Source organism: Alosa sapidissima, chromosome 12 (assembly GCF_018492685.1).
Source record: "Alosa sapidissima isolate fAloSap1 chromosome 12, fAloSap1.pri, whole genome shotgun sequence".
NCBI classification, from domain to species: domain Eukaryota; kingdom Metazoa; phylum Chordata; class Actinopteri; order Clupeiformes; family Clupeidae; genus Alosa; species Alosa sapidissima.
This window is the reverse complement of record NC_055968.1, coordinates 4,796,394-4,824,290: the sequence shown is the minus strand read 5'-3', so window position 1 is coordinate 4,824,290 and position 27,897 is coordinate 4,796,394. Positions and strand designations below refer to the sequence as shown.

The following is a 27,897-nucleotide window of genomic DNA, read 5'->3' as shown; positions in this document are numbered from 1 at the left end:
AAAATTATGAATTGTTCTCTATCTTCGGCGCTGCGTGAGTTGACTCACTACTGCCCTCCAGTGATCAAACCGTTATATGTGTGTCATTCAATAACTTCATACACACACACAAACAGAAAAACAAAAAAGTTCAAGAGGCTTCCTGTTAGTACTGTGGGTGTTTTTCAGGCATTGTCATCTTTAGATTTGAATGCTTTGTCCTGCATAATGTCTCAGTCTATCAGCCGAACTATAAGCAAACAAAGGCCACAAAGAGAGTGAATAGTGTGCATCCACTGACTGGTAGTCATCTGAGAAGTCGGTCGATTGGTAGTCACATGAGCGAAGGAACACTTTTGCTTCACTGTTACTTTCCTGTCACTTACTCTCTTCACATAAAAGTGTAATTGATGAGTAGTATCATAAGGATCCAAGATATTAACATACATTCCCAGGATTTGTGGAGTTCTTCTATGAGTTGTGTCTCTTTGCCAAAAGAGACACCCTCAAACATCCTTACCTAGTATACAGTTGTTTTAAATATCACTAAAATATTACGTATCTGGAAAAGGAATGTAAAAGAGAGAGTTCTCTGTGCTTCTGCAAACCACAACAATCTGGTGCAGCCAGGGCAAGACAAGACAGTGTGGAGTAAAAAGAACGCTGGTGCAACACTATTCATTTATAGGGTTTTCATTTTTTAAGGTGCGTAACGGTGACTAACGTTTCGATGTAATGTTACATCTTCATCAGAGGACTCAGAGGACGTTCTTTTTACTCTACACAAGAATGTAAATGTGTGTGTATGTAGATTGATGAATGAAACATCAGACAAACTAAATAATAAAGCTTATTTACATAACATTACTCTAGGTACTCTTGTTTTCCATTAAAGTGTCAACTTACTCCTAAATACTGTAAATACATGTTAATGTAGATTTATAGACATTACGTTAAGCTAAATGAATCACTTTACAAACTCAAATGAGATGATTCATTGTTCCAGAGCTGTGATTCAGAACTCCACGCCCACCTACATCATATTTTATGTAAATGTCCCTAGCCACTTTCCCTTGTCTACAAACACCATAATGAATGTATTCTACATCCACAAGTCTGTGGTGGTGCCTACAGTAATCCTGGAACAGCTCTGGGCCTGCTGTAAGACGGGTCCATGCAGGAATGAGATGTCAACCCTGTGATGAACTGCGCTAATTTCATCCCAAACACCTGGCCTCAGCGTGTCAACATGGATGCTCTACCTTTAATTGCTCTGAATTCTAAATGCCACCGAAAGGTCATTTGAATGATGTGATGTGAAACATGGCCAATGTGCCAATGGTACCAGTTTAACATTACAACTTCATCTGAACCAATGGCAAGTAACTGCAGGAAAACTCTCTGTGATGGTCAAGTGAGGTTCACAGTTCCTAAATGAATATCATTCTGATTCCTTCATGACAACACAGAGGTAGGGTTTCTCAGTTCTTCTTCTCTTCGCTCTCTTCTCGTTTATTTGTGCGATGCACATGAACATACAATATGTACAGGAGGCCAAAGGAAGAAGAACCAGAGGGGGAACACAGAGAACAGAATCCACGGGTTTAGTAGTGCTTGTACAGCAGACAGGCAATACACAAAGCTGTATCCAAACCTTACCACTTTCTCACATACAGAACGCTTGTCAAGAGCACACATCCACTACACAGAGGTTAGCTTGTATTTAAACATTATGATAGCCTTAAGACCAGAAATATCAGATAGACAGCTTAGCTCATAGAAGGTGGGGAATTGCTGTAATGGGGGTTGGGGAGGGGGGAGAAGGGGTCATTATTATGGACGAGTGTTCAGGGAACGATTCAGTCAAGTCTTAAGACAGTGCAGCGTTATTATGAGCCCAAGTCTTTTGTTGTAATGTCCATGAACTCAGGCTAGTCCACAGGGCAGGCAGGGGCAGAGGAGGGAGTAGGGGTGTTGCCCCCAGACGAGGTGACCAGTTTTGGGGGGCAATGGGAGTTAGCAGAGACTGTGAGAGCAAACACCCCAGTGTAGCAGACAGAAAGCCAGAGAGAAAAGAAGACAGAATCCACTCCATCTTGCGTGGCCAAGCAGAAACACTGGAAGGTTTGGTCGTAACTTTTTTGTCTTTCAACTTTTTTCCAAGAATCAGTCCATACAGTTCTGAGTAAGTGGGAGACAAGTCACCATTATCTTGCGCAAACGTTTAACTCATGGAGGGTAAAATAGCTTCCTTCCCAGTGAGCTGATGGCAAGCCTACGATAAGAAAGGCTGGCTCCATGACACTTCAGGGTGCTCTTTCAATTTGAAATCGCATATGATATGATATGATATGATATGATGACTCAAGACATATGAATATGTTTCAAATTAAATTTAGAAACTGGAATAATGTACCAAGTTGATATTTATATGGTGAAATTTGTCCAGTGAGTGCCATCCATTGTCTCATCATAAGCTAAGAGACAGGTACAGATGTTCACTATGACCATACAGGAGCACACTTGATGTCCTTCATTTTAGTGCCATAAAGAGACAGTAATCCCCAGTGACAGAAACCAGACTGAAAGAAAGAAAAGAGCAGGACAAAGAAAATAGAACTAAACTTTTTCAATGCAGAATTTCTAATGCACAGTATGTACTCTTTGCTACACATGCATGGACAGTTTGAGAGGACACATGAATAACTTAAAAACATAAAAAGTAAACACAAGCACATCACAATCATGAGTTAGGACACTGACAGACCCAATAAAGTAAACAACTGCATCTTGTCATATCTGCATCTTCATACTGACTCATTAGTCACAGGTAAATGGTAATTATGCATTTACACACTCTTTTAAGACATTCTTCAGTGCTACAATTTTTTGTGTAAACAAGATCATTGCCACAGTATAATACGTTTCAAACTCACAGATGTGTTTTCAGATATGGGTAAAATAAAGGGAAAAAAAAAACATTTACTGTATGGGATGTTCTGAAACATACAAAGTACTGTACAAGTATGTGAACTTCAAGGCAGTCAGACATGTACTCACTCAGAATTCTGTTTCCCACCCACTTACTCACATAGCATGTTGTGCTTTTTCAGTTATTTTGTGTTAAGAAACAGGGACACATATATACAGGTTGTGTTTGATCATCAGAAGGCCATAACACATATTGCTCCCTTGCCATAACTTGCAGCAAGCTTCATTTTTCTATTAGGCTTTTGTTCATAACTTGGCAATGATCATCATCTGTGCTAGACAAGTACTGATCTTTTGAAGACATACTTCACCCAGAAATGAAACAGCTAGTATTATCTACTCAACCTCATGCTTATAGTCACCCTAGATGTGTTTGGAGCACAGAATACAGTAGCACAGTAGGGATCAGAGAGAGCTCCATTCACTCTGTACACTGTAGAATGCCTTCTAGTGGGCCAATCTTACTTCTACTGAACAAAAAAAAAGAATTAGATGAGTTCTACTGGCTTGAAGCTGAGTAGATAATTAACTATTCTCTTCAGAGCCACCTTTTTATCACAATGTTTATTTTCTTTGTTTTTGTACCTTACCAAAATGTACAATATAATCCCTTTTTACTATCACTGTTTGAGTGTGTTTTTTTTTAACATTGATAACATTATTTGTCATACACACCTGCACAAATACTTATCTAACATATATATCATTTTAAACTTTTGTCATATTCTTGTTAATGTTTAGAGGACCTTAGCTATTAGTGAACCCAAATTTCCACATTCCAAAACCACAACATCCAGAATTTGTTAGAAATACTGCATTAGTATTTTCTGTTTTATCACTTAGGTATTTAATATATGTTTTTATACCAGTAACGACCACATACAGTATATATAAACTGTGTATATGCTGAGGCCCTGGCCTGATATGACTTGGAGTGCACTCGTGTTCAGGCCTGATATGACTTGGAGTGCACTCGTGTTCAGGCCTGATATGACGGAGTGCACTCGTGTTCAGGCCTGATATGACTTGGAGTGCACTCGTGTTCAGGCCTGATATGACTTGGAGTGCACTCGTGTTCAGGCCTGATATGACGGAGTGCACTCGTGTTCAGGCCTGATATGACGGAGTGCACTCGTGTTCAGGCCTGATATGACTTGGAGTGCACTCGTGTTCAGGCCTGATATGACTTGGAGTGCACTCGTGTTCAGGCCTGATATGACGGAGTGCACTCGTGTTCAGGCCTGATATGACGGAGTGCACTCGTGTTCAGGTCGGTGCTCTTCTCTGGTGTCCTGTTAAAGAGAGTTCCTCACAACGGCATGTTTTACAAAAACACAAAAGAGTTCTTGTTTGACAGAGTTTGCACCAAATACATGGACAGCTGGGCTACACTGAGATGAGTGGACAGAGTTTGCACCAGGTACATGGACAGCTGGGCTACACTGAGATGAGTGGACAGAGTTTGCACCAGGTACATGGACAGCTGGGCTACACTGAGATGAGTGGACAGAGTTTGCACCAGGTACATGGACAGCTGGGCTACACTGAGATGAGTGGACAGAGTTTGCACCAGGTACATGGACAGCTGGGCTACACTGAGATGAGTGGACAGGTATCAGGTTGGTTTTCCCCATGGGACTGCAGACGACAAAGGCGGAGTGTAGGGGCTGGAGGGCGGGAGGAGAGTGGCTGGGTGGGGGGGTCACATTAATGATCCTGGGGGCTGGGGGAGATCAGTGGGGAGTATTGATTCCAGTGTTGCACATGGAGGCAGAAGGTGTACTGTATGTCTTCTCCTCCAGCAGCTCAGTACAGAGGTTTCTGTCCTTGGCTGTCAAACTCTGACCATGCATCATTCAGTTCCATAAAAATCATCTTGGCATATTGTTCATAGGGTTGCCCAGTAGCCTGCAGGTAGATAAGAAGAAAGAAAAGCAGAAGAGGATAGTTAGTTGAGTTAGTAGAGTTAGCAGAGTCATGTCATTTCCCCTATATATCTTCAGGCCACTGCACTGACAATGGCTTCATACACAGTGTAATCCGTAAGATCCGATACAGCTAATAAAGATGCATGCAGCACATGATGAAAACAAAACGCTATTGGCAGACAAATATCTTGCACAAATTCTCAAAATAATAAGTGCCCTTCAACCATGTGCATGTGAGGGTAAGCTTTGCACAGTGAGCTGTGTGTATTGGCTGTGACAATGAGTCATCTTCATTTTGTCAGAATTTCCTGTTGAATAGTAGGTGTGCTAGCTCTGTATGCAGAGTGATTTCATCATACGCAAACATCAGACAAAATTAAACCAAAAGTCAATGTAAAATTAATTAAACTTTATATTAAAATGTTGTACTTTGCTTTGATGTACTAATTAGTTTCTTAGTTTGTTTGAAACCTGACTAACATTATATTTGCAAAAATTTCAGAAAGTGCTTTAATATCTCATTTGATACCTTTTCATTAAGAAACATCCTGCCCAAAACCTACCCTGCTAGCTCTCTTAAGAAATAGTAAAATCTTTTGAGCATTATAACTCCATCAGAGCTAAAGATGATGAGGCTATATGAAGGTCCATCAGCTCATTTGTCTTGCTCACCTTGTCAGGATGGACCACCAGGACGGCCTTCCGGTAGACCTTCTTCACCTGTTCCGGGGTCACAAGGTCAGCCATGCCCACGGGCTTCCAGCGGGTCTCCCCCTCCCACAGCACCGTATGCATGGTGGACAGCAGGGCTCGGATATTCCGCTCCTTCCCCTCGATCCACTCTAGGATCTACGAGAACATACAGAGGAGAGAGAGAGGGAGAGAGAGAGACAGAGAGAGAGAGAGAGAGAGCATGGTGAAATACAGCAAGCAAGTACAACCCCAAATCAGAAAAAGTTGTAAAACATGAAGCATTTACTTCAGTTTAATTCACTTGTCAAGGAGAATTCATTAGAATACAAGAGATAAATGATTCCCTTGGGCAGTATATCCCAAGTTCCACATTTTTTTTCTGCCATGGAAAATTTTTATAATGAAACGATTTCATAAATAAAATTCAAATGTGTGATAACGCAAATAAAATGTTTCAATATCAATGTCCTGCATGAACAGCCTCTATCATTTACATAGGGCCCTAATTAGAAAGTGTAACAAACATCACAAACTAGATTCACGCATCAACAACCTCACAATGAGAATAGGCAGGGTTACCTATAGTTTTTAATTTCATTGATAAAGGGCAAGCCTCAATCAACCATAAACATGTTGAGTAATTAGTGGATGTGGCAATGAAGTCATTCTATATCAGTCAATTACAATGGTTCCACCACACCTCATTATCATATTCACACAGAGCACACAGAACTCAGCTATTGTTTACAAACACATTTCCGAGCTCTACCCAACACAGAATCATGGAAAAGTGTTGCTTTAAAGGAAGCAATTAATACATGGAACTCATGGTTATGAAATTAGCTTTAGGTTATGCATAGTGGACTTGCTAGCTGTGCTACCCACCAATGGTATTAGAGCCAAAAATGTGCTTATGTAAGAGTCATTAGGCCTGGTAAAAACATTCTCATCATAATGCTTGTTATAATGAGGAACCACAGTCCACCAGATCAGCTCAAATGGCACCCCAGGGGGCTGCTTGCAACTGGCTGATAAACCAGAATAAGGGGTGAATGACCTGCAGGTCGAGGAGAATCCCCCTGCATGGAAAGAGAGGTCCTGTTCATGATGAGGGGAATGGGCCTATCTATCTGTGTTTATGAAGCTGAGAGTGATGCTACCAAACAGCAGAAGAGATTTAGCCTTAGAAACAGATTTAGATAGACTACAGTCTCACAACAACCTCTCCCATCTAAAGACAAGTCAGGCTACATGGCAATTTAGTACACTGAGGAGGCGTTTCTATTTATTTTCAGTTGTCAAAAGTGGTGGAGACAAAAGTAGTTATGGCAAAAAGTGTTCTTATCCCCACCTAAACTGACGCCTATGAGCTCAATGAGGCTTGAATAAATGACCCATGGCCTACTCCAATCAAAGTTATATTGTCGTGCTTCTGCAGTATTATTTCATGTGGAACATCCCCAACCTGCAATGTTATGTACGTATGTAACAACATCAAATTAGATCATGTTCTCATGGTCTCCATACGCATGAGCAGGTGAAGGTAAAGTAATGCATAGTATTTTTGGGCAGATCATGAGTTGTTCTGTAAGGTGGAATACTAATAATTAATACGAAATTAAATCACAAATAATCCTGTGCTCACTTTGCCCCTTCCTGTTTGGTGCCAGAAAGTGATGTATTGTTTTTTTTTATATTGTCCACATCACTGTTTGCATGAGCCAAGACTGGAAGACTTGGGATAATATCAAACAGCTTGATATTGTCGCAACATCAAGACTAGAAAAAAGACTCGGACTGATAAACAGCTCGGATTACCACCTAAACAATCGAGATTATGGAAGCGCACTGCAACTCCAGTAAAAACCCCAGTATTTCATTCTGACTTTGAGTGTAAGGACAGCTTAAGCTGATGAATTGTGTGGCAACTGTGGAAAACCAATTTGGGGAAAAAATGCAGCATTAAAAGTGAAATAGGCACAGTCCCAGACAGTTATGCTCCTCACCTTGAGCTTTTCGGGATCCATCTCTTTAGCCATCTCCTCCTTCCTCATCTCGGCGATGGTCCTTGGCCCCTTCTTCTCCTTCGCTCCAGAGAAGCCCTGGCCAGACAGCAGGTCATCAAAATTGGCGGTTGCCACTTTCGGTTTGGTCCCTGTGAGGAGTTCAAAGGAACAACAACACGTACAAATGCAATGATCACAAGAAAGACTATGGGCCTTTTATAGACATTCTATAGTTTGATGTTTAAATAGTATTCTTTATTATGCAAGTTATTTTACTAAACAATCAATCATACATGAGCATGGTGCATGTAGGCCTTAATGTCTGAAAATGTGCTGCATTGCCATTTTGTTACAGATACCTAGGTCAGGACATACAGTATGCTCATTCAAGTCTCATTTTAGCCATATTAGCATATTAGTGATTCCTACAACTGTGCGGGGGGGGGGGAGGGATTAGAACAGTGGGAGTTTAGGCAAATGCACGCTAATCATCATCAACTGCTCCCAGTTCTAAAGTTCCACACTGGAAGAATCAGTGGGACAGCACCTCAGGAGCGTAATCATTTCCATAGCAGAACTGTGGCAGCTGAAACAAAAGAGCCTCACACCCATTATCAATCATCAGGTGGTGTGACACAAAGATCAGTACACCCGTACCCACTGGGACCAATCCTGATGCATCAAAAATCAAGCAGTCTGGCAGATACATTTGCATTTGGCTGATACCAAGAGGACATTTTTGCATTGGGCCAAGGCCAGAAGAACCCAGACGCAATGTGCCCAAATGAGTTGTGTCCATGCTTAGCCCTCATGGAGGAGGATGATCTAGGACAGGGGTCACCAAATGGCGGACCGCGGTCCAAGTCCGGACGCTGACGTGATCCTATCCGGACCCGGATCATAATAGCCTAATTTAGATTTTCACGTAAGATTTCAAAGCTGCGCTAAATGTTTCGTTGGTTAGGATAACAGCATTTACTTCAGGAGCTTCAGGAACCATCATTTCGCTTGCTGCTACTCAGCCAGTGAAATCTGTGAATTCTGATAAAGTTGAGTCAGTGAGTAAAGTAGCCTACTATGGGGAAGTGGGCAGCTGTGGCCCACTGGTTAGCACTCTGGACTTGTAACCGGAGGGTTGCCGGTTCGAGCCCCGACCAGTGGGCCGCGGCTGAAGTGCCCTTGAGCAAGGCACCTAACCTCACTGCTCCCCGAGCGCCGCCGTTGTAGCAGGCAGCTCACTGCGCCGGGATTAGTGTGTGCTTCACCTCACTGTGTGTACACTGTGTGCTGTTTGTGTTTGGGTTAAATGCAGAGACCAAATTTCCCTCACGGGATCAAGAAAGTATATATATATATATATATATAGACTGATAGCCTGAAACGAGCGAGGAGAGGAGACGGGACGAGAAACAATCAGATGGATATCTAAGTTAACGATAAGTAAGTTATTTTCAAATCATCGATTGCTCAAAGAGGAGAAAGCTAGACAGCGGGAACAGAGCTTTATATAACGATACGTGGGCAATAACACGCAAAACTGTCACGTCCGTAACGCCAACTAAATATGGATGTGACAGTTTTGCGCGGAATTGCCATGGACCTCTTCTACATAGACAGGCGATTTTTAAAAGCGCCAATTTGAAGCACCTCTACTAGACAAAGCATATATTTTGAGCAAGCATAGGGTAGGCTAGGCACAGTGAACTGAGACCACAGAATATTTTACGATTTAAGAAGGCAATATGATTGATCCACCACAATCTAGTTAAGCCTACATGCATTCACTGCCCAACAACGTGATGTTCCTGGGTTTCCAGGATTTCGGGTCAACATAAAAAAGCTAAAAAACTAAAATTAAACTTGCTGATTAATGGGTTCAAGGAACCAGCTGTGGAATATCCATCCTTGTCTCAGCTCAAATTTTATTTTATCATATTATATATATCTTCCCAATTACTCTTATCTTGCCTTATTTCTCCTCATTTCGAATGTTGCCTTTTAGGCTACTTATTTTATTTCACATTAAACATTAGGCCTAGGCCTAGAACTAGGCTCCATCCATCCATCCATATATCATATGTATGTATGTATGTATGTATGTATGTATGTATGTATGTACATACATACATACATAGGCTAAACACGCACGTTAAACATTATGATGCTCCGGACCTTTGCTTGAGGAAATTTTCCATAACTGGACCTCGCTTAAGATTAATTGAATACCCCCGAAATCTCTTAATGATTTCGATAAGGCCCCCTGGATCAAGGCCAACAAAATAATAATGACCCACTGCATGCATAGATAAGTGATGAGAGTTCTGGGTGATGGACTTGATTTTCATGTATCCCTGGTCTGACACAAATTAAAAACACTAGCATGACCAGAACTGCCAAGTGTCAGTCTAAATCCTTTTTCTTCGCATAAGTAACTGTCAGGATCAATATTCAATACTCCTAGGCAGCCTGGAGGCTGTTATCGGCTCATAATGCTGGGAACAGACCTTCTGATTTTTAAGCCCAATTTTGAAAGGATGTAACGTCTGTGCCAATCATGTGAAGTCCGAGGGTGTCAAAGGTTCAGCTGGGAACAGACCTTCTGATTTTTAAGCCCAATTTTGAAAGGATGTAACGTCTGTGCCAATCATGTGAAGTCTGAGGGTGTCAAAGGTGTTCAGTCTCTGCTGGAATTGTTATCTGTGTTTGAGTGACAGATTTGAATCTTTTGCAATTCTTTCCATTGTTGAGAACTGCTCTAAAACTTAAACTGTTTACTATGTTGTTAGTCGCTTTGGCTAAAAAGCGTCAGCCAAATGTAATGTAATGTAATGTAATGTTGACACAATCCAGATTCAATCAAACATACCGAAGTGTGATGTGCTGTTTCCATGACGTTTCTAGCCACGTCATGGCTTCGGTAATCTATTATCTTGACCAGTCCATTCTATGATTGCAATTATGACATTAAACAACTAACTGCTCAATTGTTATCTTTATGCTCATAACTCCATATGGTGCCAGACTCTGTGGGTAAGGTCTGCTCTTATTGGGTGCGATTGAAAAAACCTTAGTCTGTTCCCAGTTTAAGACATAATAAGTGTTTTAATGAATAAGAATGTAAATGGTGGATGAGATTAAATGGTGATGGTGCAGGTATCCACATAGCTTTGATCAAATTGACCTGAATTAATTCAAACATGATTTTAGCTTTGAACCAGCTTCAGCTTGAGAGAAAATCACATAGCATCTGCTACATAAGGTAGCCATGAAATATGACTGACCCATGTTAGGCTGTGGCTTGGTGGAACCTCCAGGCGGGGTGCCGCCCATGCTGGAGAAGCTGACGTTGTAGTTGGGTCGGTTCTGGGGCGATGTGTGGGGCATGGATGGCCCGGGTGGCTTGGGCTGGGAGGGGGGCTGCCCCTGCCACTGTCCCCCACCTCCAGGCTGCCAGGAGGGGAAGCCGGGGCTGGGCTGCCAGCCTCCTCCAGCCGTGTGCTGGGGAGAGGGCCGCTGAGGAGAGCCCATGGGTGGTAAGCCACCTCCAGTGCCTGTTGGTGTGGTGGGTTTACTGGAGAAACCTGAGCCACCTGCGGAAGGAATGGGAGTATTTAAACCAAATCAGAATCACTCATACGCTGAATGGGAATATTAATCTTCTTACATTCAACTGTAAATTCTGTCAGCTCTGAAATGTAATTATGTCTACTGAAGCTATAAAGAAACTGGCACAAGGCAATACACACTTTAAGCAGCAAAAGGTTGTACTCATAGTACCTGTAGAAATACAGTATTTTCTCATGGTATGAGATGAGCTCACCTCCTAGGCCTGACCCCAGATTGCCCAGGTCAGCGAAGGGGTCCAGAGTGTTGGGCTTGGCCTGGTGGGTGGGCGTGCTGTGGACAGAGCCTGTGGGGCTGGTCGTGGCAGACTTACTGCCCATGCCAAAGCCTCCTCCTTCAACATAGCACAGACCAAAGGCAAAGTTTACTAACTAAAGGCATTCAAAAGAATATACTACAGCAAGATTCACAGAAAGACAAATTAGACAGATCTAGACCAGTGGTTCTCAAACTGTGGTACGCAGACTTTCTCTAGTGGTACTCTGGGAGCCTCCAAGGCGTTTTTTCATATAGACTAAATAGTCACTTCAAATTATATATATAATATATAATAAAAGTCCTTAACTGACGCGATCATTGAAGTTAAATTTAAACTAGTTTTTGTCTTTTTTGAAAAAAAAAGAAACAACACAAAACAGTTTGTACAATGTAAAATATGTAGTTAAATTGGCCTACGTTACTGTATTTTACAGTAATACCGGTCATAGTGGTGGTACTTGGAGATCCAATTGTTTTCTGAGGTGGTACTCAACATCAATTTACACTAACCTAATGCCGCCACTAGATGTCCCTCTTAGTTTCATGAATGTAAATATCTAAAGGAACTATATAGCTTTAAGGTTTTTAAGGTAAATGTTTTTTTCTACCATATACTTTTCAAAGCCTCTAAAATAAGCTTATTTTGAGATCAACATTGAATATATCTTCAGCATATTACAGCGATCTCCCACACACATATAACTATCACAAATCCCATTAGGCTTTAACATAATTAACCCACATACTTTCCCTAACCAGATCTGTTACCCAATAACAGCAAAATCCTTTCCCTCTCGGATTTACTTATGCTTACTGTAATAGTAATTACTCTTCATGGACAGTTACTCAACTCAACACTAGGTGTCTGTGTTTTTCATGCTTTCATCAAGAGTGAAAGATTGTAAGTGTTGCACACTTATATCAATACCCAGAAAGCAATGTGATTCATTCACAGAAGATCTTTCCTTTGCTCAGATGTTTTACAGTAAGGGTTTTTAAACAATACGTATTGTCCCTATTGTCTCTTGGGTAAAACAACAAACAACTCAACTGTATCAAAGGTAACTGAAACTGTAACCCAGTCATTATTTCTTATGAATTCAGCTGAACCTCACGCAGAGAGAGGTGAGCTTGAGGATGGTGGTGGACACTAGAGCTCTGTGTGCTTCCCACTTTAACTCAGCAGCAGTGTTGAGTGACCTGCACCCCGGAGTGTATGTGTTTCCCACACTGACTCAGCAGCAGTGTGGAGTGACCCTGAGTGACCCTCACCTTGCCCCGCTGCCCTGTTCCAGTCCCAGCCCCCCATGGCGTTCTGCTGCTGGACGTTGACGGTGGGCGTGGAGGGCGGCACTGGTGAACTCCGACCTACATAGAGGAGAGTGACATCATAACGTCTCAGACCCTCTGACTCAGATGTGAATCATGCCTCTGAGTGAAGCAGTTCCAGTTCACAGCACACCACAACATGCAAGGTCCTCCAGAAGACACTTATCTTACCAGCCACATCTCCATGAGTCACACTCCCACTTCAGCTTCTCTGGTATTTCCACTAATGACAGTAGTTTGGGAGTGGCCCAGACCAAGTTTATACTTGTAGCTTTTTGAATTGAGATGTGGCAGTTGACAACCATTAGCAGAGTGCATCTGTATAGCTAGATTATCCACAGTCCCATGCACAGAGAGAGAAACAGTAGTGGTGCCAAGACAGAGAGCTGCACCAGGCCTAAACATGCCTTACCCATGCCTGCGTTCTGCATTGTAGGAGATGGCGACCGTGCAGCATGCAGGAAGGGGTCAGGCTGCCCCATATTACCTGGACCCAGGAACCCGCCCATGAAGTCCTGGGGCTTGGCCTGGGGCGCTGGTCCCGACCCAAAGCCTGGGACAAAGGCTGCAAACGCACATCACATTTCCATTTTATGGCCAAGTTTCAGAAACAGTTAAGATGTGTTTTATGCCCTGTCATGTTTTGACAGGGCTATTCCACAGTTAAATCTTTATTAGCCCTAAATTAATATCAATTCTGTCATGTCTTTTGGGCTTATCCAATTAAGTTTAGCCTCGATGGAATCCCAGAAAACAATTTCACCAGGCTCCCCCACTGAACTAAAAAGAAAACCGACATACTGTACATGCAAACTGCCATTACATGCCATTCCAGTCTAATTACATTTCTGCCCAATTCAGTAAGCAAGTCAAGGCAATCTGATTCCCTCCTCAACAGAATGAGATATTCACATATTCACTCTATGACAGACATAGAGTAAAAATGAGAGTGAGTGAGTAAGTGAGTCACACAGAGAGAGGTGAACAGGCAAAGATCAAGGACAGATACAATCTTTGAGGTGAGCAGACAGATCAAACAGTCAGAAGCACACAGTGAGAGAGGGAATGTCCACTGAGACAGAGAAACACTGACAACACAGCAGGATACAAGGGGAAGGGGAATGGAGAGATCACTAGGAGAGAGGTGAGTGGATGAGTAGAATGGAGAGATCACCAGGAGAGAGGTGAGTGGATGAGTGGAATGGAGAGATCTCCAGGAGAGAGGTGAGTGGATGAGTGGAATGGAGAGAACACCAGGAGAGAGGTGAGTGGATGAGTGGAATGGAGAGATCACCAGGAGAGAGGTGAGTGGATGAGTGGAATGGAGAGATCACCAGGAGAGAGGTGAGTGGATGAGTGGAGTGGAGAGCTGGGGCTTACGGGCAGCCGGCTGTGCCGTGGCGCCGGGCGAGAGGACAGTCCGGCGAGGGGTGGACTGGGCGGAGGCCGGGGCGCTGGTGGGCTGGGTCACTGGAGGCCCTCCAAACAGGTCCCCCAGCAGGTCCTGGGTGTTGGCAGCGGGGGGCTGTGGGGACGAGCAAGGGGGCTCCCCCGCCTCACCATCCAGGCCCAGGAGGTCCACGTCCTCGGCAGGGCGGGGGGGCGGCCCTGAGGGGGGAGCGTCAGGCCTCTTGGGAGGGGTGGCCTGCGCGCCGCTGGGCCTCTCGTTGCTAGCGTTGCTCTGCTGGCTGGACAGAGACAGCATCTCGTCATCCGAAGGCTCGCTCTCCTCATGAGGACCCCTCCGACCATCTGGACCACCAGCATGACTCGGGTCTGCCGGAAGGTTAACAATGTTATCGGTTTATCCCAATGACCAAAACAATCAGCATCTTCAAAATCAACAGTCATCCCAGGGACCCAAAACATCAACATCCTCCAGAAAAGAACTGTCAGCTTACACATATCCTGAAGTTACGACTACTTCCAAGGGTTGTAGGGATGTAGGGTTACATCCAGAGTTTCTGCAGTACTAATATGGGCACATGACTGTACATTTCCATAGCTGATACTCTAAAACTGTGACAGAAGGAAAACACACTAACCAACTAGAGCACTACCACATCTACCTACAGTAGGATCTACACACCAACATTGTATGCTGTCCATCATTCATCCATACATCCACTCATTCATCATACTACTCACAATTTCCTCAAATCTATCCATCCATCCGTATATCTATCTATCTATCTATCTAACTATCTATCCATCTATCTATCTATCTATCTATCTATCTATCTATCTATCTATCTATCTATCTATCTATCTATCTATCTATCTATCTATCTACTCAACTACTCCATCATCACCTGCAGTCTGGCCCTTACCTTCCAAGTCCAGGCCCTCCATTTCATCTTGTTAGGGGCAAATGAAAGACACGTTTAGCAGAATGTCATTAGCTTAATGGTGCAGACAGCCTCTCAGCAGTAACCCAGGGAGGACGCCAGTGATGGGCTCCCCCATGAGGCCATGAGTTATTACTCTACAGCGCAGAGATGGCCAACACGCTCGACATGTCTCGTCTGAGATAGAGAGGCACGTGTGAGAGCGCTTGGGACGGGATGTGCAAATGCCCAAGTGTGTAAATGTGTTTGTTTTTCCATGCGTCTACGTATGACATAAGTATAGGCACACGCTGTTTGAGCGGAGAAGAGTTTCCATGAAGGAGCTCATCATGTGGTGTATCTGCTGTGAATTCAGTGTTCTTCAGAGAAAAGTAGTCTGTGTAAGAATAAGTAAAGTTGCCTCTGGATTGTCTAGACAGGACTGAGTCTCTTTGGAATGCCAAAGAGTTTTCTAAAGTTTTTGTAATACACATATTTACTGTAAGTGACGTGTACAACACTGCATTTTCTTGCGTACGATTTAAATAGGCCAACTTTTTGTGCAGTATTACATGGCATTGCATACTGATTAAAGAAGCATCCTAATAGCCATTAGTGAGGTGTTGTTCCTAGAGAGCTGACCTGCAATGGCCAGTGCCTGCTGATGCTCCTGCTGCGATGAGAAGAGGACAGTGGGGGTCAGGTCTCTGGTGGGAAACTGCTCCCAGGGCGGCGTCAGGTCCTTCTGTTTCTCAGTGCCCTCCACCTCCACGTCCACCAGCACGTGGAAGAGCTGCGGGTACTTGTCTGGAGACTCACACGTGTCCAGCTCAGGCCTGACAGCAAACACGCACGCACACCCAGATCAGGCAAATCATTCCTACACACAAACGCTACTGTATACACATGGCATGCACAAACACAAAGGTAACACCACAAGCCCAAGTGTACTGGTCTGTACAGTTTTGTTTTCACAACAGAAACAACACAACGAAGCAAAAGTTAATTTGGAACAGGAGCCTAAGGGAAATGCTTACTTCATGAATTTCAGAACGGTCATCCCAGGTGCGATGAACCCAGTGTGGAACTGAATCTGGAATATCTGTGTGTTGCTCACCTGTGGAGACATCAAAGAAACCACACTCATGTCACATCCTGGAGCTCTCTGAAAACTGACCACCAGCACCAAGACACCTCCATTTCAGGCCTTATCAAAGGGACACCAGTTGTGACACCAGTTGTAATGTTTAGACCTGCTTGGATACGCATCGCTGGGCTGTATCTACATATCCTTCACTGGGAACTAGATTAGCATGGATAGGTTGAGTGCATTAACACCTCTGTCATTCATTGCAGCATGACAAAAAGAGTGTCAGGAGAAACTATCAAATGACTCAAACACCACGTTTAAACGACCACAGAAATTCATTATATCCTCTTTTTCATTTTCACAGAGACACAGATGTGCTATACATGAAAAATGTCAGGTCTGGAGAGTGGAGACATATTGTAGCTCGTAGCAGTTTGTACAGATGTTGATCTGTATGGTCATTGTGTCATGGTCTTACCTTCGCTTGCAGTCTTCCTCCAATGGTGGACCTCATGTGATAGACGGACACCACCACATCACCCTGGACACTCACGCCCAGGTTGAACACCACTTTGGCCTCCTGGACACGATATTCTCTAAGAGAGAAAAACAGAAGTCCAAAGTAAAACAACAAAATATTGATGCTAAAAGAAAATCCTATTCTAAGGTTTTCGTTCAGACATGTACCTAACGTTCACTGTGTTCCTATATTTGTCTTAAGAGTAGTTTGCTCAAAGCATACCTTTTGAAACTATCTCAATTCCCTGTATTTGTCTTAAGTGTGACACCAGTTGTAATGTTTAGACCTGCTTGGATACGCATCGCTGTAGGTGTAGCTGTAGCTGTAGGTGTACCTTTTGAAACTATCTCAATTCCCTGTATTTGTCTTAAGAGTAGTTTGCTCAAAGCATACCTTTTGAAACTATCTCAATTCCCTGTATTTGTCTTCAGAGTAGTTTGCTCAAAGCATACCTTTTGAAACTATCTCAATTTCCTGTATTTTTGTTGTGCACCAAAGTGAAATACTGTGGTTCAGTTATTCAATATTAGCATAAACACAAATATTCTTGTCTCATATATTCATTTTTTTATACAGATGACTTTAAAGTTCACTGAAAGTTTACCCTAAGTGTGTGCATCGTCTCCTACCTCATCCTCTCATAGTCCTGCGCTGTGGAGAAGATCTTAGTCTCTCCGAGGAGGATGTCACAGAAGGGCCGGCAGCCACTGCGTTGCTTGTTGAAGCAGGGCACTGGACTGACCGTCACCGCTTTGATGGTCAGAGGCTTGAAGTGGGGGATGATGGGCTTCTCAGACACCATGCTGCACACATAACCAATGTACCTGAGGGGGAGCAGGCGGAGAGGAGAGGTCAGGTCAAGTGGGATCAAGCTGTAGGTGTACCTCAATAAACTCAGTTTAAATGTAAGCAATAAGCCCTGAGAGGCCGTAAGTTACACTGATTTTACAACAGCTAAGGGGCGTTGTTAGGCACGACGCGCTAGAGGAACCCCCTTAGCTGTTGTAAAATCAGTGTAACCTATGGACTCGAGTGGCTTATTGCTTTTCTAAAACTGTTGCTATAAATACCTGGCATAGTTTCATAAAGTAAAAGCACAGCAACGAAAAATGTAACGATCTAATCAAAGATAATCATTCCTCCAGCAAGAAATATATTTCCTCTATCTGAATGGTTGCCAAGCAACGTCGAGACGTAGCTACTTCAACTTTTGTATCAAGTTATGGTAGCACAGTAGCCTAATATAGAACGAAATGCGGTCAAGGTGTATGTTTATGCTGCATTTTACAACTGCATCAAACACGACTCAGCCAATCACAATCAAGGACAGGAACTATCAGTTTTAGAATTTCTAAACGAAACCTTATCCAACAAATAGAAGTACTCAATTGTCTTTCCCTGGAGTAGATGTCACTTTGGAAATGAGTTTTTCTGTAAGTATAGACCACAATGCAAGGATGCACAATTATGTAGACTGGCTGCTACAAGAGCAACACACTGTGCAACACACTGTTCATTTAAGACATAAAAGTCCTGAACCTGACCTGATGTGAACACAGCATGAAACTGACAGACTAGTGATATAAGTAACAGACTGGTGTGCAAGACCCAGAAACATGAACCTTCTATATTTGCTCAATTTAGCAAATAAAATCTCTGCATGCACAACCTATCCTTGACAAGCCCTCAAGTTCTTTTTTGTGGACACCAAATTCTGGGACACCCTTTGAGATGATATTTGAAGAAAAGTGAAAAAAAGTGAAAGAAAACACACAGGCTTGGGTGCCTTCTTGTACTGCTGGGGACTGTAGTGCTTGAGTCTGTCTCAGTCACCATGGTTATCTTCTGAGACTGTAGTGTTTGAGTCTGTCTCAGTGTGCAGTTTATCTACTGAGACTGTAGTGTTTGAGTCTATCTCAGTGTGCAGTTTATCTACTGAGACAGATGGAGGGAGAGTGAATTGATGATGGATGGTGACAGGACCAACACCAAATAGCATAATGATTCCACATTCATCAACTTAATGACCCATGCCCACAGTTTATGTAAACAGCATTACACGTGGACATGTGATTAACTGGTCCATTGCATTCCTTGTTACAGTCTTCTTTTGCATTGTTCTGCATTCTTTACAACTGCTTACCAGATATGTGATTTATGCTCATGAGCAACATAACATGTCCCACACATGAAAAAGTGTGAGGTGTTTTGTGTCATTAGGCTATAAAACTCAGTTCCTACTAGTTCTGCCTGCCTACCTTCTGTGAGAAGGCCACAGGCCTGAGCCGGGTCTCTTGGCGCTGAGCAGTTGCATGGCGGGCACGGGGTTGGCGAAGAGGTGGCAGAAACAGAACATGGCACAGACCAGCACACCTGATGGAGCTCTGCCATCCTGAGCGGAACAAGAGCGGCAGCAGCAACACTGTCAGTGACTGAAGTGAGACATCCTTCCATGGAGTAATAGCATCTAGCTGGACAACTATGAGCCGACAAAGAGTGATCAAGCTCATCACACAGTAACCCATACCTGTCAACATTTAGCTTTCCAAAAACGGGAGATTTTTTGTGTTTATACCGGATCTGTGTTTGCATATTTAATACGTTTCATACACGTGTTTCAGCACTGCATTTCGGTCGTTGCTTTTACCTTACCATTACCTTACGCATGCCAGTTATGTATCCACCAGCTGCCTGCCTGCAGCCTACTTCCAAAACTCCAAAGCTGCTTGCTGTTAGATTTGGTTCCGAGGGCACAAGTTCAGTGTATCAACAACACTCAATAACAGTTTATGTGATGTGTTAATCAATTAAATTCCCAACAATTTCACAACAGCTAGTTCTGGAGTAGGCCATTCAACTAGCCCGCTTGCTTACGACGAGTATCAGGCTGCGCAGTCGGCACCCGCTTCCTTATTTAGGTTTTGGGTTGCCAGGTTTTAGCCTATGAGAAAACGGTTGAAATTGAAACTAAGTGATCGTGTATGTGTAGGGTGTATTTCATACACAATCTGGCAACCTGAATGGATCAATGATTTTAAAATGAAGTTTGATGGCCATGCAAATTACGGGAGAAATAACAAAACGGGAGAGTGCTGGGAGATGACCTTGAAATACGGGAGAAACCCGGGAAAAACGGGAGTGTTGACAGGTATGCAGTAACCTGGGCAACAGGGACTAGACAGGTCAGTCACATTGGCACTCCTACTGTAGTTTCACGGATGTCAACTGAGATGGGTTTTGCTAGACATCAAAATAAACAGGAAGAGGCGACTGCTATTAATAGATGAGATGCAGACACAAATAAACCTCCAGAGGGTCAGCGGAGGCCATGAGAACAGAACGAGTCCAATCAGCTTCCTCACATTCCTCCTGGTGAGTCATGTTTCATACACAGTCAGTGTGATTTCAAGAAAAATTATGTTTCCTAATCCCCCAATGTGCCTGTGTGCTGATAGCATAGCTAAACACTACCCCAGATAAAGACAGCAGGGTGACAGGACTGAGCATGTCAAACATTCCTGCAGACTGACATGGTTTCTCCATCAAGGCCAATTCACTCTCAACAAACATTTAATTTTATTTGCTGGGTTGGCTGTTTAAAAAGGGCTCTAGCCTCTCTTTATTATGACGGTAGCAGCGCTGATCCAGCACAATAGGAAACACAAAAGTAATGCAGATAGCTCAAATTAAATGTGCATCAAGGTCAATAATGTATACCCTACCATGTACACAATCCAAACTTTTCAATAACCATAAAAAATGTATTTCATATCTCATTTCATTCAGAATGTCATATTAGGATATTGCAGAATATGATGACATTGCCGAATCGCCTAGAGGAAATTCTGAAAATGTTTAGATGGTACACTCCAGGTGGTGCTAGCTTTACTATGTATGTCAGAGATTCCAGACAAAACTAAAAAAACATGATCAGAATTAGATTTGATACAATCAGATTAAAGATGATCCACAAATCTGATCTGAACACTTTAGTGTCAAATTCATCAAATTGTTCCTCACAGTTCACAGCTGTACATTCTCTGTGTGCACTCCAAAACCTAGTCCTGACCCTGTACATGAGACCAACACAGTGGCTCAGATCAAGCCAGTTACCGTTCTAGCCAACTGACCAGTTGCTTCAGGTGCACTGAAGGGAGGAGAGTATTTGGATTGGGCTCAAATAACAACAAATATTCAACATCATTTTGCCAGAATTGTTGACTGCTTTGCAAGCAGGAGAGAATTTATATTTGACGGTGATGGCCGCTTACCGAGCAGGTAATGACACACACATTCTTGGGGTTCTGTTTGAGCCAGTTGTGCATGTTCTTACAGACAGCAAAGAGGTTGTGGAGACTAGGGGCTTGTTTGGAAGGCCAGTTGCATTCAGAAACCTATAGGAGGGCAGGCATAGAACACATAAGAAGACATTAAACATGGATAAAGGAAGAAAATGTGTGTTTGTGTTTGTGTGTGTGTGTGTGTGTGTGTGTGTGTGTGTGTGTCTGCTCGTGTGTGTGTGTGTGTGTGTGTTTGGGGTGGGGTAAACATCTAGGTTGATTTCCACAACGCTGTAACAGAGTAGCTGTTTTAAAATCCTGTAAGACAGTAGCAGCAATAACAGAAAACAATAATATACCAACAACAAAACATAATGCTAAATTATTGAAATTTAGTATGACCATTTTTTGGAAAGCAATAGAATTATTTCCTGCCTGCTTAACGACATCCCTTGGCATGCAACATATAACTAAAACATGGCAATCATGATGTTGTAATTGATGACCTAATGGAAGCATTGACAAAGCCAGCATATAAAATATAGGTGTTTCACATTAGCCATTTGTTTCAGAGGTAATACAACTAAGACTAAGGGAGGAGAATGCATAAAATGACTGTGTGACTTCAACTTTTCAGTTAAAAGGAAGAATTCAAAAGCCATGATGACCAATCAACTATCCAGCATCTGAACCGAGTTAGTAAGAGCTTTAAGCACTTTTAAAACTGTTGTAACATACCTCTCCTGAATTATACAGAAAACTACAGGCAGTGATGTTGTGAAGTGTTTCCATCTTTGTAGCCACAATAACTTGGTTCCAGATGTGGTGGAAAGAACCAGCACTAACAATGGCAACACACTGATCTGAATGTTGAGGTATACAATGAGGCCGTGCTAGTGTTAGACCAGGCGAGCCATCCTGATGTAGTCCTTTCAGCTAAGAGATTGGCCACTGTGCCAGCACTCTCACCCTGTTGGAGAATTTGGCTCCGCGGTAGTTCCTCTGTGACAGGTTGAAGACAGTGTAGTGGTCAGCATGTCGTGAGTCCAGGAAGGAGCGCATGTCCTCCACGTGGTTGGCATAACCCATCTCCACAGCGGACGAAGGATACGTCATCACTAACAGAGTACAGACACAGATAGAGAGCAATTTCGTAAAAAAAGAAGCTCATGTAAATGTCATGTGGATGAATTTGGTGACTTCATATTAATTGTACTTGGGCTATATGGACTTCAAAAGAAAGACAATATTGTCTAAGAGAACCTCAGCCTTCATCTCTATTTGCCTCACACAAATTACAGTGGCAGCTGTTATTATGAGACAGTGTCTAGAATAGAGGTGCTTGTTTACTAACTCTGATTAGCATTCAGGGGGATACTGATTGGAGTCATTGTGAATATGGCTAATGTTTGTCCTAGACCAGCAGTGGGTCCCCTGTGCCTCATTGATGTTTTAAGCCAATTGTTTCTGTTTGAGATTACAATGCAGAAATGACCTGGTGTAAGTAGGCCAGAATTAGTTAGTGTGTGTGTGTGTGTGTGTGTGTGTGTGTGTGTGGGTGTGCATGTCAGCAAAACACGTGTATGAGGGAGGCTGCAGGGTATGGGTTAGGGAATCTTCGCAAGAGCTAGAGAGTCTAAACAGCTTCAACAGCCTAGAAGACCCTAACTCCATGGTACACCACAGGCCTCAGAACCCTAAGACACAGATGAGTCTGAGCTAGACACACACTCACACCACTACAAATTCTCTCTCTCTCTCTCTCTCTCTCTCTCACACACACACACACTCTCTCTCTCTCTCTCTCTCTCTCACACACACACACACACACACACACACACACACACACACCCACACCCACACTAGAGTGTGGCTACCCGACCCGAGCCCGACGGGACCCGACGGGTCGGGTTGGGACAAATATTTAGAAATTGTAGTCGGGTTCGGACACATGGGGGCGATATGCATTGGAAGCTTTACATTTAAAATTCCTTATTATTTTGGGTAACCAACAGGTCTGCTTTACATGATGCAAACGTTTGTTTTTTGAGACACACATTTACACTCACTCTCTCTCTCTCTCTCACACACACACACACACACACAAACACACACACACACACAAACACACACACACTTACACACTCACAGTTCATGTTGTCATGTTGCCACTGTGCATGTAAACCACCAGTGTTCGCACACATTCACGCACATACAGAAACACACAAACCCACACACACAAACACACATGATGTAGCTTTTAATGTTCTAATAAGGGTCTGTTTACAATACTGTTCTATTAAATAATACTTTTTGTCATGGTATTGGTATTTAAGAGCAGTTAAAACTGCTCGGTCAAATTTGACCGCGAACAGTAAATTAAGGGGGGTAGCAACGAACAGTGTTTAAAGGTTAAGAAGAAACCTCTCCTTATTTTCCAGTAGCCCAGTTCATCAATTTCTGTTGCTTTTCTACATGTAAAACGTAGAGCTGATACAGGATATGAGGTGACGAATAGCCTATACAATAAGGAGACACAGGAGAAGAGCGGCCAGACACCCTGCAAAGGCGCTGGGAGACATACACCTGAAACACAAGGTGCACATACACCTGAAACACAAGGTGCACATACACCTGACACACAAGGTGCACATACATCTGAAACACAAGGTCCTCCCAGTAGAGACAGCTTTTTCATCAAATACGTACAATCCAAAGCAATTAAATAGACCAATTGCCAGTGTTCCCCTCAAGCAGCCAAGCAGTAAATGAAAACTAGAATTGCGGTTCCGAGGAACTGCAAGAGTGGGTTTGATCAGGGGCATGGAACTCGGCCTCATCCAAGGATTCCAACGGTACCTTGTTTATGAAAATCGGACATACGGGTCAAAAGTTACATGCACACACCTTCATATACACAGACAACCCAGCCCAGCCCATTAGAGCTCTGCCAGATGGCTTAGAACTCTGCCAGGTGCAAGCTTAAGCCATTAGAGCTGTGATGTCATAATCGAAATTAGAATCCTTGAACATTCCGCCATTCATTTCAATGGGCCCAAAAAACGCTGAAAAATGGGAATAACGCGAAAACGACAAGGGCCAGTGACACGAAAGTAACAAGCAAGCTACACCGGTTCGGGCCTGAATTTTTGGAGTTGGAACCGTGTCGATAGCTCAAACGATCTAGGAGCAGTAGTTCGTACAAAAAGTGGGTGAAAAGGAATAAGAAAGAAAGAAATAAAGAAAACTTAAGAAGAACAATAGTGGTCTTGCTGGATCAAACCCACTAACTACAAGCAACATTTTCATCGCTCTTCTTATGTCTTAGTCCGTCTGCCTTACACTAATACACTAACCTTTCTCTGTGGAACTCATGTGACAAGCAAAAACCACAGCGGAAAATCAAGTGTGGAGATGTAATAGTTATGGGACAGATGCTAGTCATTCAGTCAGAAGAAAGGATAGATTCTGCAGACACATGTTACCAATAGAGAGGAAAGGATATATTCTACAGACACGTCCAGGCACAGTGTTGGAGGTGTGAGAGCAGCAGGAGGACGCAGAGTAAATCATCAGTGTGGCTTTTCCCTGATTAGCACTGTTGGACAACTCACCTATGATTCGTGAAGTGATGTAAGCAATGTCCAGCTCCCCTTTGGTGTACCTAGACAATCACCAAGGAGAAAATCACACGATGCTCAGAGTTATTATGTTAAAATTTTAAGGCCACTGTTATTCAACAATCCACTGTCATAAAAAGAATTACTGTTCAAATTAAAAATGTTCTGTGTTACTGATTGAATTATTGCAGCTCACAACATATTTCTTTAACAATTATTATGTTATTAATATTATTTCCAATCATAATCAATCATTCATGTTCATTTAATTGTGTTGATGTATGTGTAATACACATTATAATTGTGTATGTCCTGCATTATGTAACCTAAGATAAGATACCTATATGTATTACATGGCACACTACACGCATGGCCCTGATTATGTAACAACCGGATCACCTGGTGAGAGCAACAATCCCCTTAATGAGATGACTGTGTGAACAGCATCTATATTAGCCTTCAGTGTTACAAGTGAGGGCTGTAGAGAAAGTCTCCAACAAGCAACTGCAGAGGGGCGAGTCCTTATGGAGCCAACATGGCTCCGCACAAAGGAATGTTTGTAGTGGCTCTGCTGTCTGTCTCCCTCAGACAGACAAATAAGACCAGCAGCTCTGAGGTGGACAAGACCAGAATTGGTAATGTGGGGTGGAAGTGCTTTTTTTTCAGCCTCTCCGCGACACAGTATATACAGTGCACACCCCCACGAATTCACACCCTCAAGGACAGATACACTACACTGGTAAATGCCTGTTCAGTTTATTAATGTTTTATGCGACTATATTACAGGACTATGCTGACAGGTGAAAACTTGTCATTTCTTATTTTTTATTTTCTTATTTTGCTGCACTGGGGCACAGAATATCACTGCAGAATGCTGATGGTGCAACTCTAATGACTCTAAAAACATACTGAGCGGCCCTAACCTCCACCTAACAATCTCATACAACTCTATCGAGCCCATGCGGCTTTGTAAGAAGCCAGTGAATAGATCAGCACCAAGTTGTTGGGCCCCCATCACAGATGAATGGGTTGTGCAGGAGAGGCCAAGGACAGCTAGACTTTACAGAAAATAATGTATCCCCACAGAGCACCACAGACGCTTTGCAAAAGGAGACTGTGACTTTTTGAACGAGGTAGAAAATAAAAACCATTTGCTGAAGGACAGACCCAAAACAGCCCATCATGTATCATGACTTGAAATAGCATCTATTCAAGATGCATATTTACAAAATTCCATAGGTGCTACTAGGTCTACTACTAACGGCAACATCCAATCAATGTGATTTATGCTTTTACATGTCCATGTAAAAACATAAATAAATCACTGTTCATTAGCACCAGATGGAGGAGACTGAAGAAGTGCAAGAGGTACAATACTTTAATAGGTACATTATCACGAAGGGCATTATTAAGTATAATAAGTTCATTATAATTGGGTATTCTACTGCAATTTAAATGGGGAGGAGCACAGTCCCACAGCACCTGGGAGAGCAGTCTAAGCAAGCCCAGAGAACTGCAGGGAAACAGAGAGGTAAATAGAGGTGATTAGGAGACGCAACACTCCTCTTCCACATCCATTGCAAATTCACAGCTTCAGCACAGAACGAAAGAAGATTCCACTGGTAAAAAAAACTGCATTACAATCTAATAGACTGACTGGAAAGACCAGGGACTTTATGAAGTCAGTGGATAATCCACGGCTTTAGATGGGACACCTCACAGCACAACAACCTTACACTGACATGAAACCCCATGCACGCCTCACACTGCTTAGGTGGCTATCTGGCATCAGCACCTGACATGAATAATGGATGATAACAGAAAGGACGGAGTGAAGAGGAGGGAATGAGAAGGGGAACAGATGAGAGAGGGAGGAAGAGGAGATGAGAGGAAAGACTGACAAAACAGACAAAAATATGTTGAAAGTTTGTCACGCTTATATGTACATGTGTACATTACAGCTGGAAAGAAAGAAGGGATGACAGAGCAAGAAAAGAAAGAAAGAAAGAAAGAAAGAAATAGGAAAATCCAATGTGCATAGAGCATAGAGGGTGACCAGAAAAGAAACAGAGAGAGTGAAGACCTCCTGACACACAAACACATGCAGAGAAGCCAGTCCGCCACCAGACACACACACACACACACACACACACACAAACAAACACAGAGGCCCCTTTGTGAGAGGAGTGTCAGGCCTGCACACAGAGTTCAGCAAAGGCACAGCCTTCATCCTCCTCCTTCTCCTTGTCCTCCTCCTCTCACCTTCCTTCCTTCCCTTGTCCACCCAAACCCTTTTCTTTCAACCCTTTCCTCTCCGCTCTTTTGTTCTGCACAATTACATGACAGTAAATAGCACGTTTTAAACCTCCTATCATTTCCTATTCTCTCCTCTCAATCAGCCCTCACTGTTTCTGTGCAGGAGAACGGCTCATGAACTAGTAGTGCAGAAAGTCTGTACCAATCTGCGTGGATCCTATAGTATGTGGTTTCATACTGAGATTCCATAGGTTATATAATCTATTTGTGTCATGTAGGTGTTATGTCACACTTCTAGGTTCACGTGTGTGTGTGTGTGTGTGTGTGTGTGTGTGTGTGTGTGTGTGTGTGTGTGTGTGCACTTTCACACTTACGTGGCCACCTGATGCATGACTTTACTGGAGGTGTCTTTGATGGTATCCTTCAGGTTATCCTTGAAGTTGCTGAAGAACTTCCCAGCTCCACCCTTAACCATGTCTAGGAGCCCTCCCCCATAGTTGGCATCCATATCTGAAGAAAGAACCACAGAGTTAGCAGAGACAAGAATCTAACCCGCACTATCACACACACACATACACAACTCTCACAACACAAACTATACAGATGTAAACAACAAGACCAATCCCACAGACAATGACTGTGTATCGTACTCAAATTGAAGATTTGAATAGGAAGAGAATGTCAGATTTTGAAGCACATTAGCTTAGCTACAATACAGCATCATATTTTCAATTCAGTCTTATCTAGCCACAGCACATTTCTCTTGGTCAGTCATGACTTTGGCACTTCTGGGAACAACATATTGACATTTTGGAAGCAGACAAGACAGTTTTTCTTCTGAAACCAGCACACAAATTTTCACCACGGAATGTCTGTGTCTGAATAAACACAACTATTTTCAGCTTTAACTGTACAAAGCTTTTGAATTGACCGTCATTGCTAGGGTCGTTCCCAGACACACACTCAAATAGCCCCTCAAGACAAAATAGCTTCAGG

General features: G+C 42.9%; 1 protein-coding gene across 4 annotated transcripts in view; it reads right to left on the bottom strand.

Annotated features, from left to right (window-relative positions):
• Positions 1 to 1,451: 1,451 nt before the first annotated feature.
• The window catches only part of dnajc6 (DnaJ (Hsp40) homolog, subfamily C, member 6), a 35,528-nt gene continuing 9,082 nt past the window's right edge, over positions 1,452 to 27,897 (bottom strand). For 2 of the 4 annotated variants that reach the window (XM_042057598.1, XM_042057594.1), the window contains 18 exons: positions 27,276 to 27,411; positions 24,640 to 24,689; positions 21,995 to 22,143; positions 21,017 to 21,139; positions 19,004 to 19,137; positions 17,375 to 17,569; positions 16,704 to 16,821; positions 16,173 to 16,252; positions 15,778 to 15,971; positions 15,139 to 15,165; positions 14,189 to 14,584; positions 13,221 to 13,373; positions 12,752 to 12,847; positions 11,418 to 11,555; positions 10,879 to 11,187; positions 7,598 to 7,746; positions 5,571 to 5,747; positions 1,452 to 4,878 (listed from right to left, as the gene is read on the bottom strand). In XM_042057598.1, the coding sequence (XP_041913532.1) occupies positions 4,777 to 4,878; positions 5,571 to 5,747; positions 7,598 to 7,746; positions 10,879 to 11,187; positions 11,418 to 11,555; positions 12,752 to 12,847; positions 13,221 to 13,373; positions 14,189 to 14,584; positions 15,139 to 15,165; positions 15,778 to 15,971; positions 16,173 to 16,252; positions 16,704 to 16,821; positions 17,375 to 17,569; positions 19,004 to 19,137; positions 21,017 to 21,139; positions 21,995 to 22,143; positions 24,640 to 24,689; positions 27,276 to 27,411 (2,726 nt within the window). In that variant the 3' untranslated portion in view covers positions 1,452 to 4,776. The remainder of the gene's footprint in view (positions 4,879 to 5,570; positions 5,748 to 7,597; positions 7,747 to 10,878; positions 11,188 to 11,417; positions 11,556 to 12,751; positions 12,848 to 13,220; positions 13,374 to 14,188; positions 14,585 to 15,138; positions 15,166 to 15,777; positions 15,972 to 16,172; positions 16,253 to 16,703; positions 16,822 to 17,374; positions 17,570 to 19,003; positions 19,138 to 21,016; positions 21,140 to 21,994; positions 22,144 to 24,639; positions 24,690 to 27,275; positions 27,412 to 27,897) is intronic. The other 2 variants (XM_042057597.1, XM_042057595.1) reach the window with 2 other exon arrangements.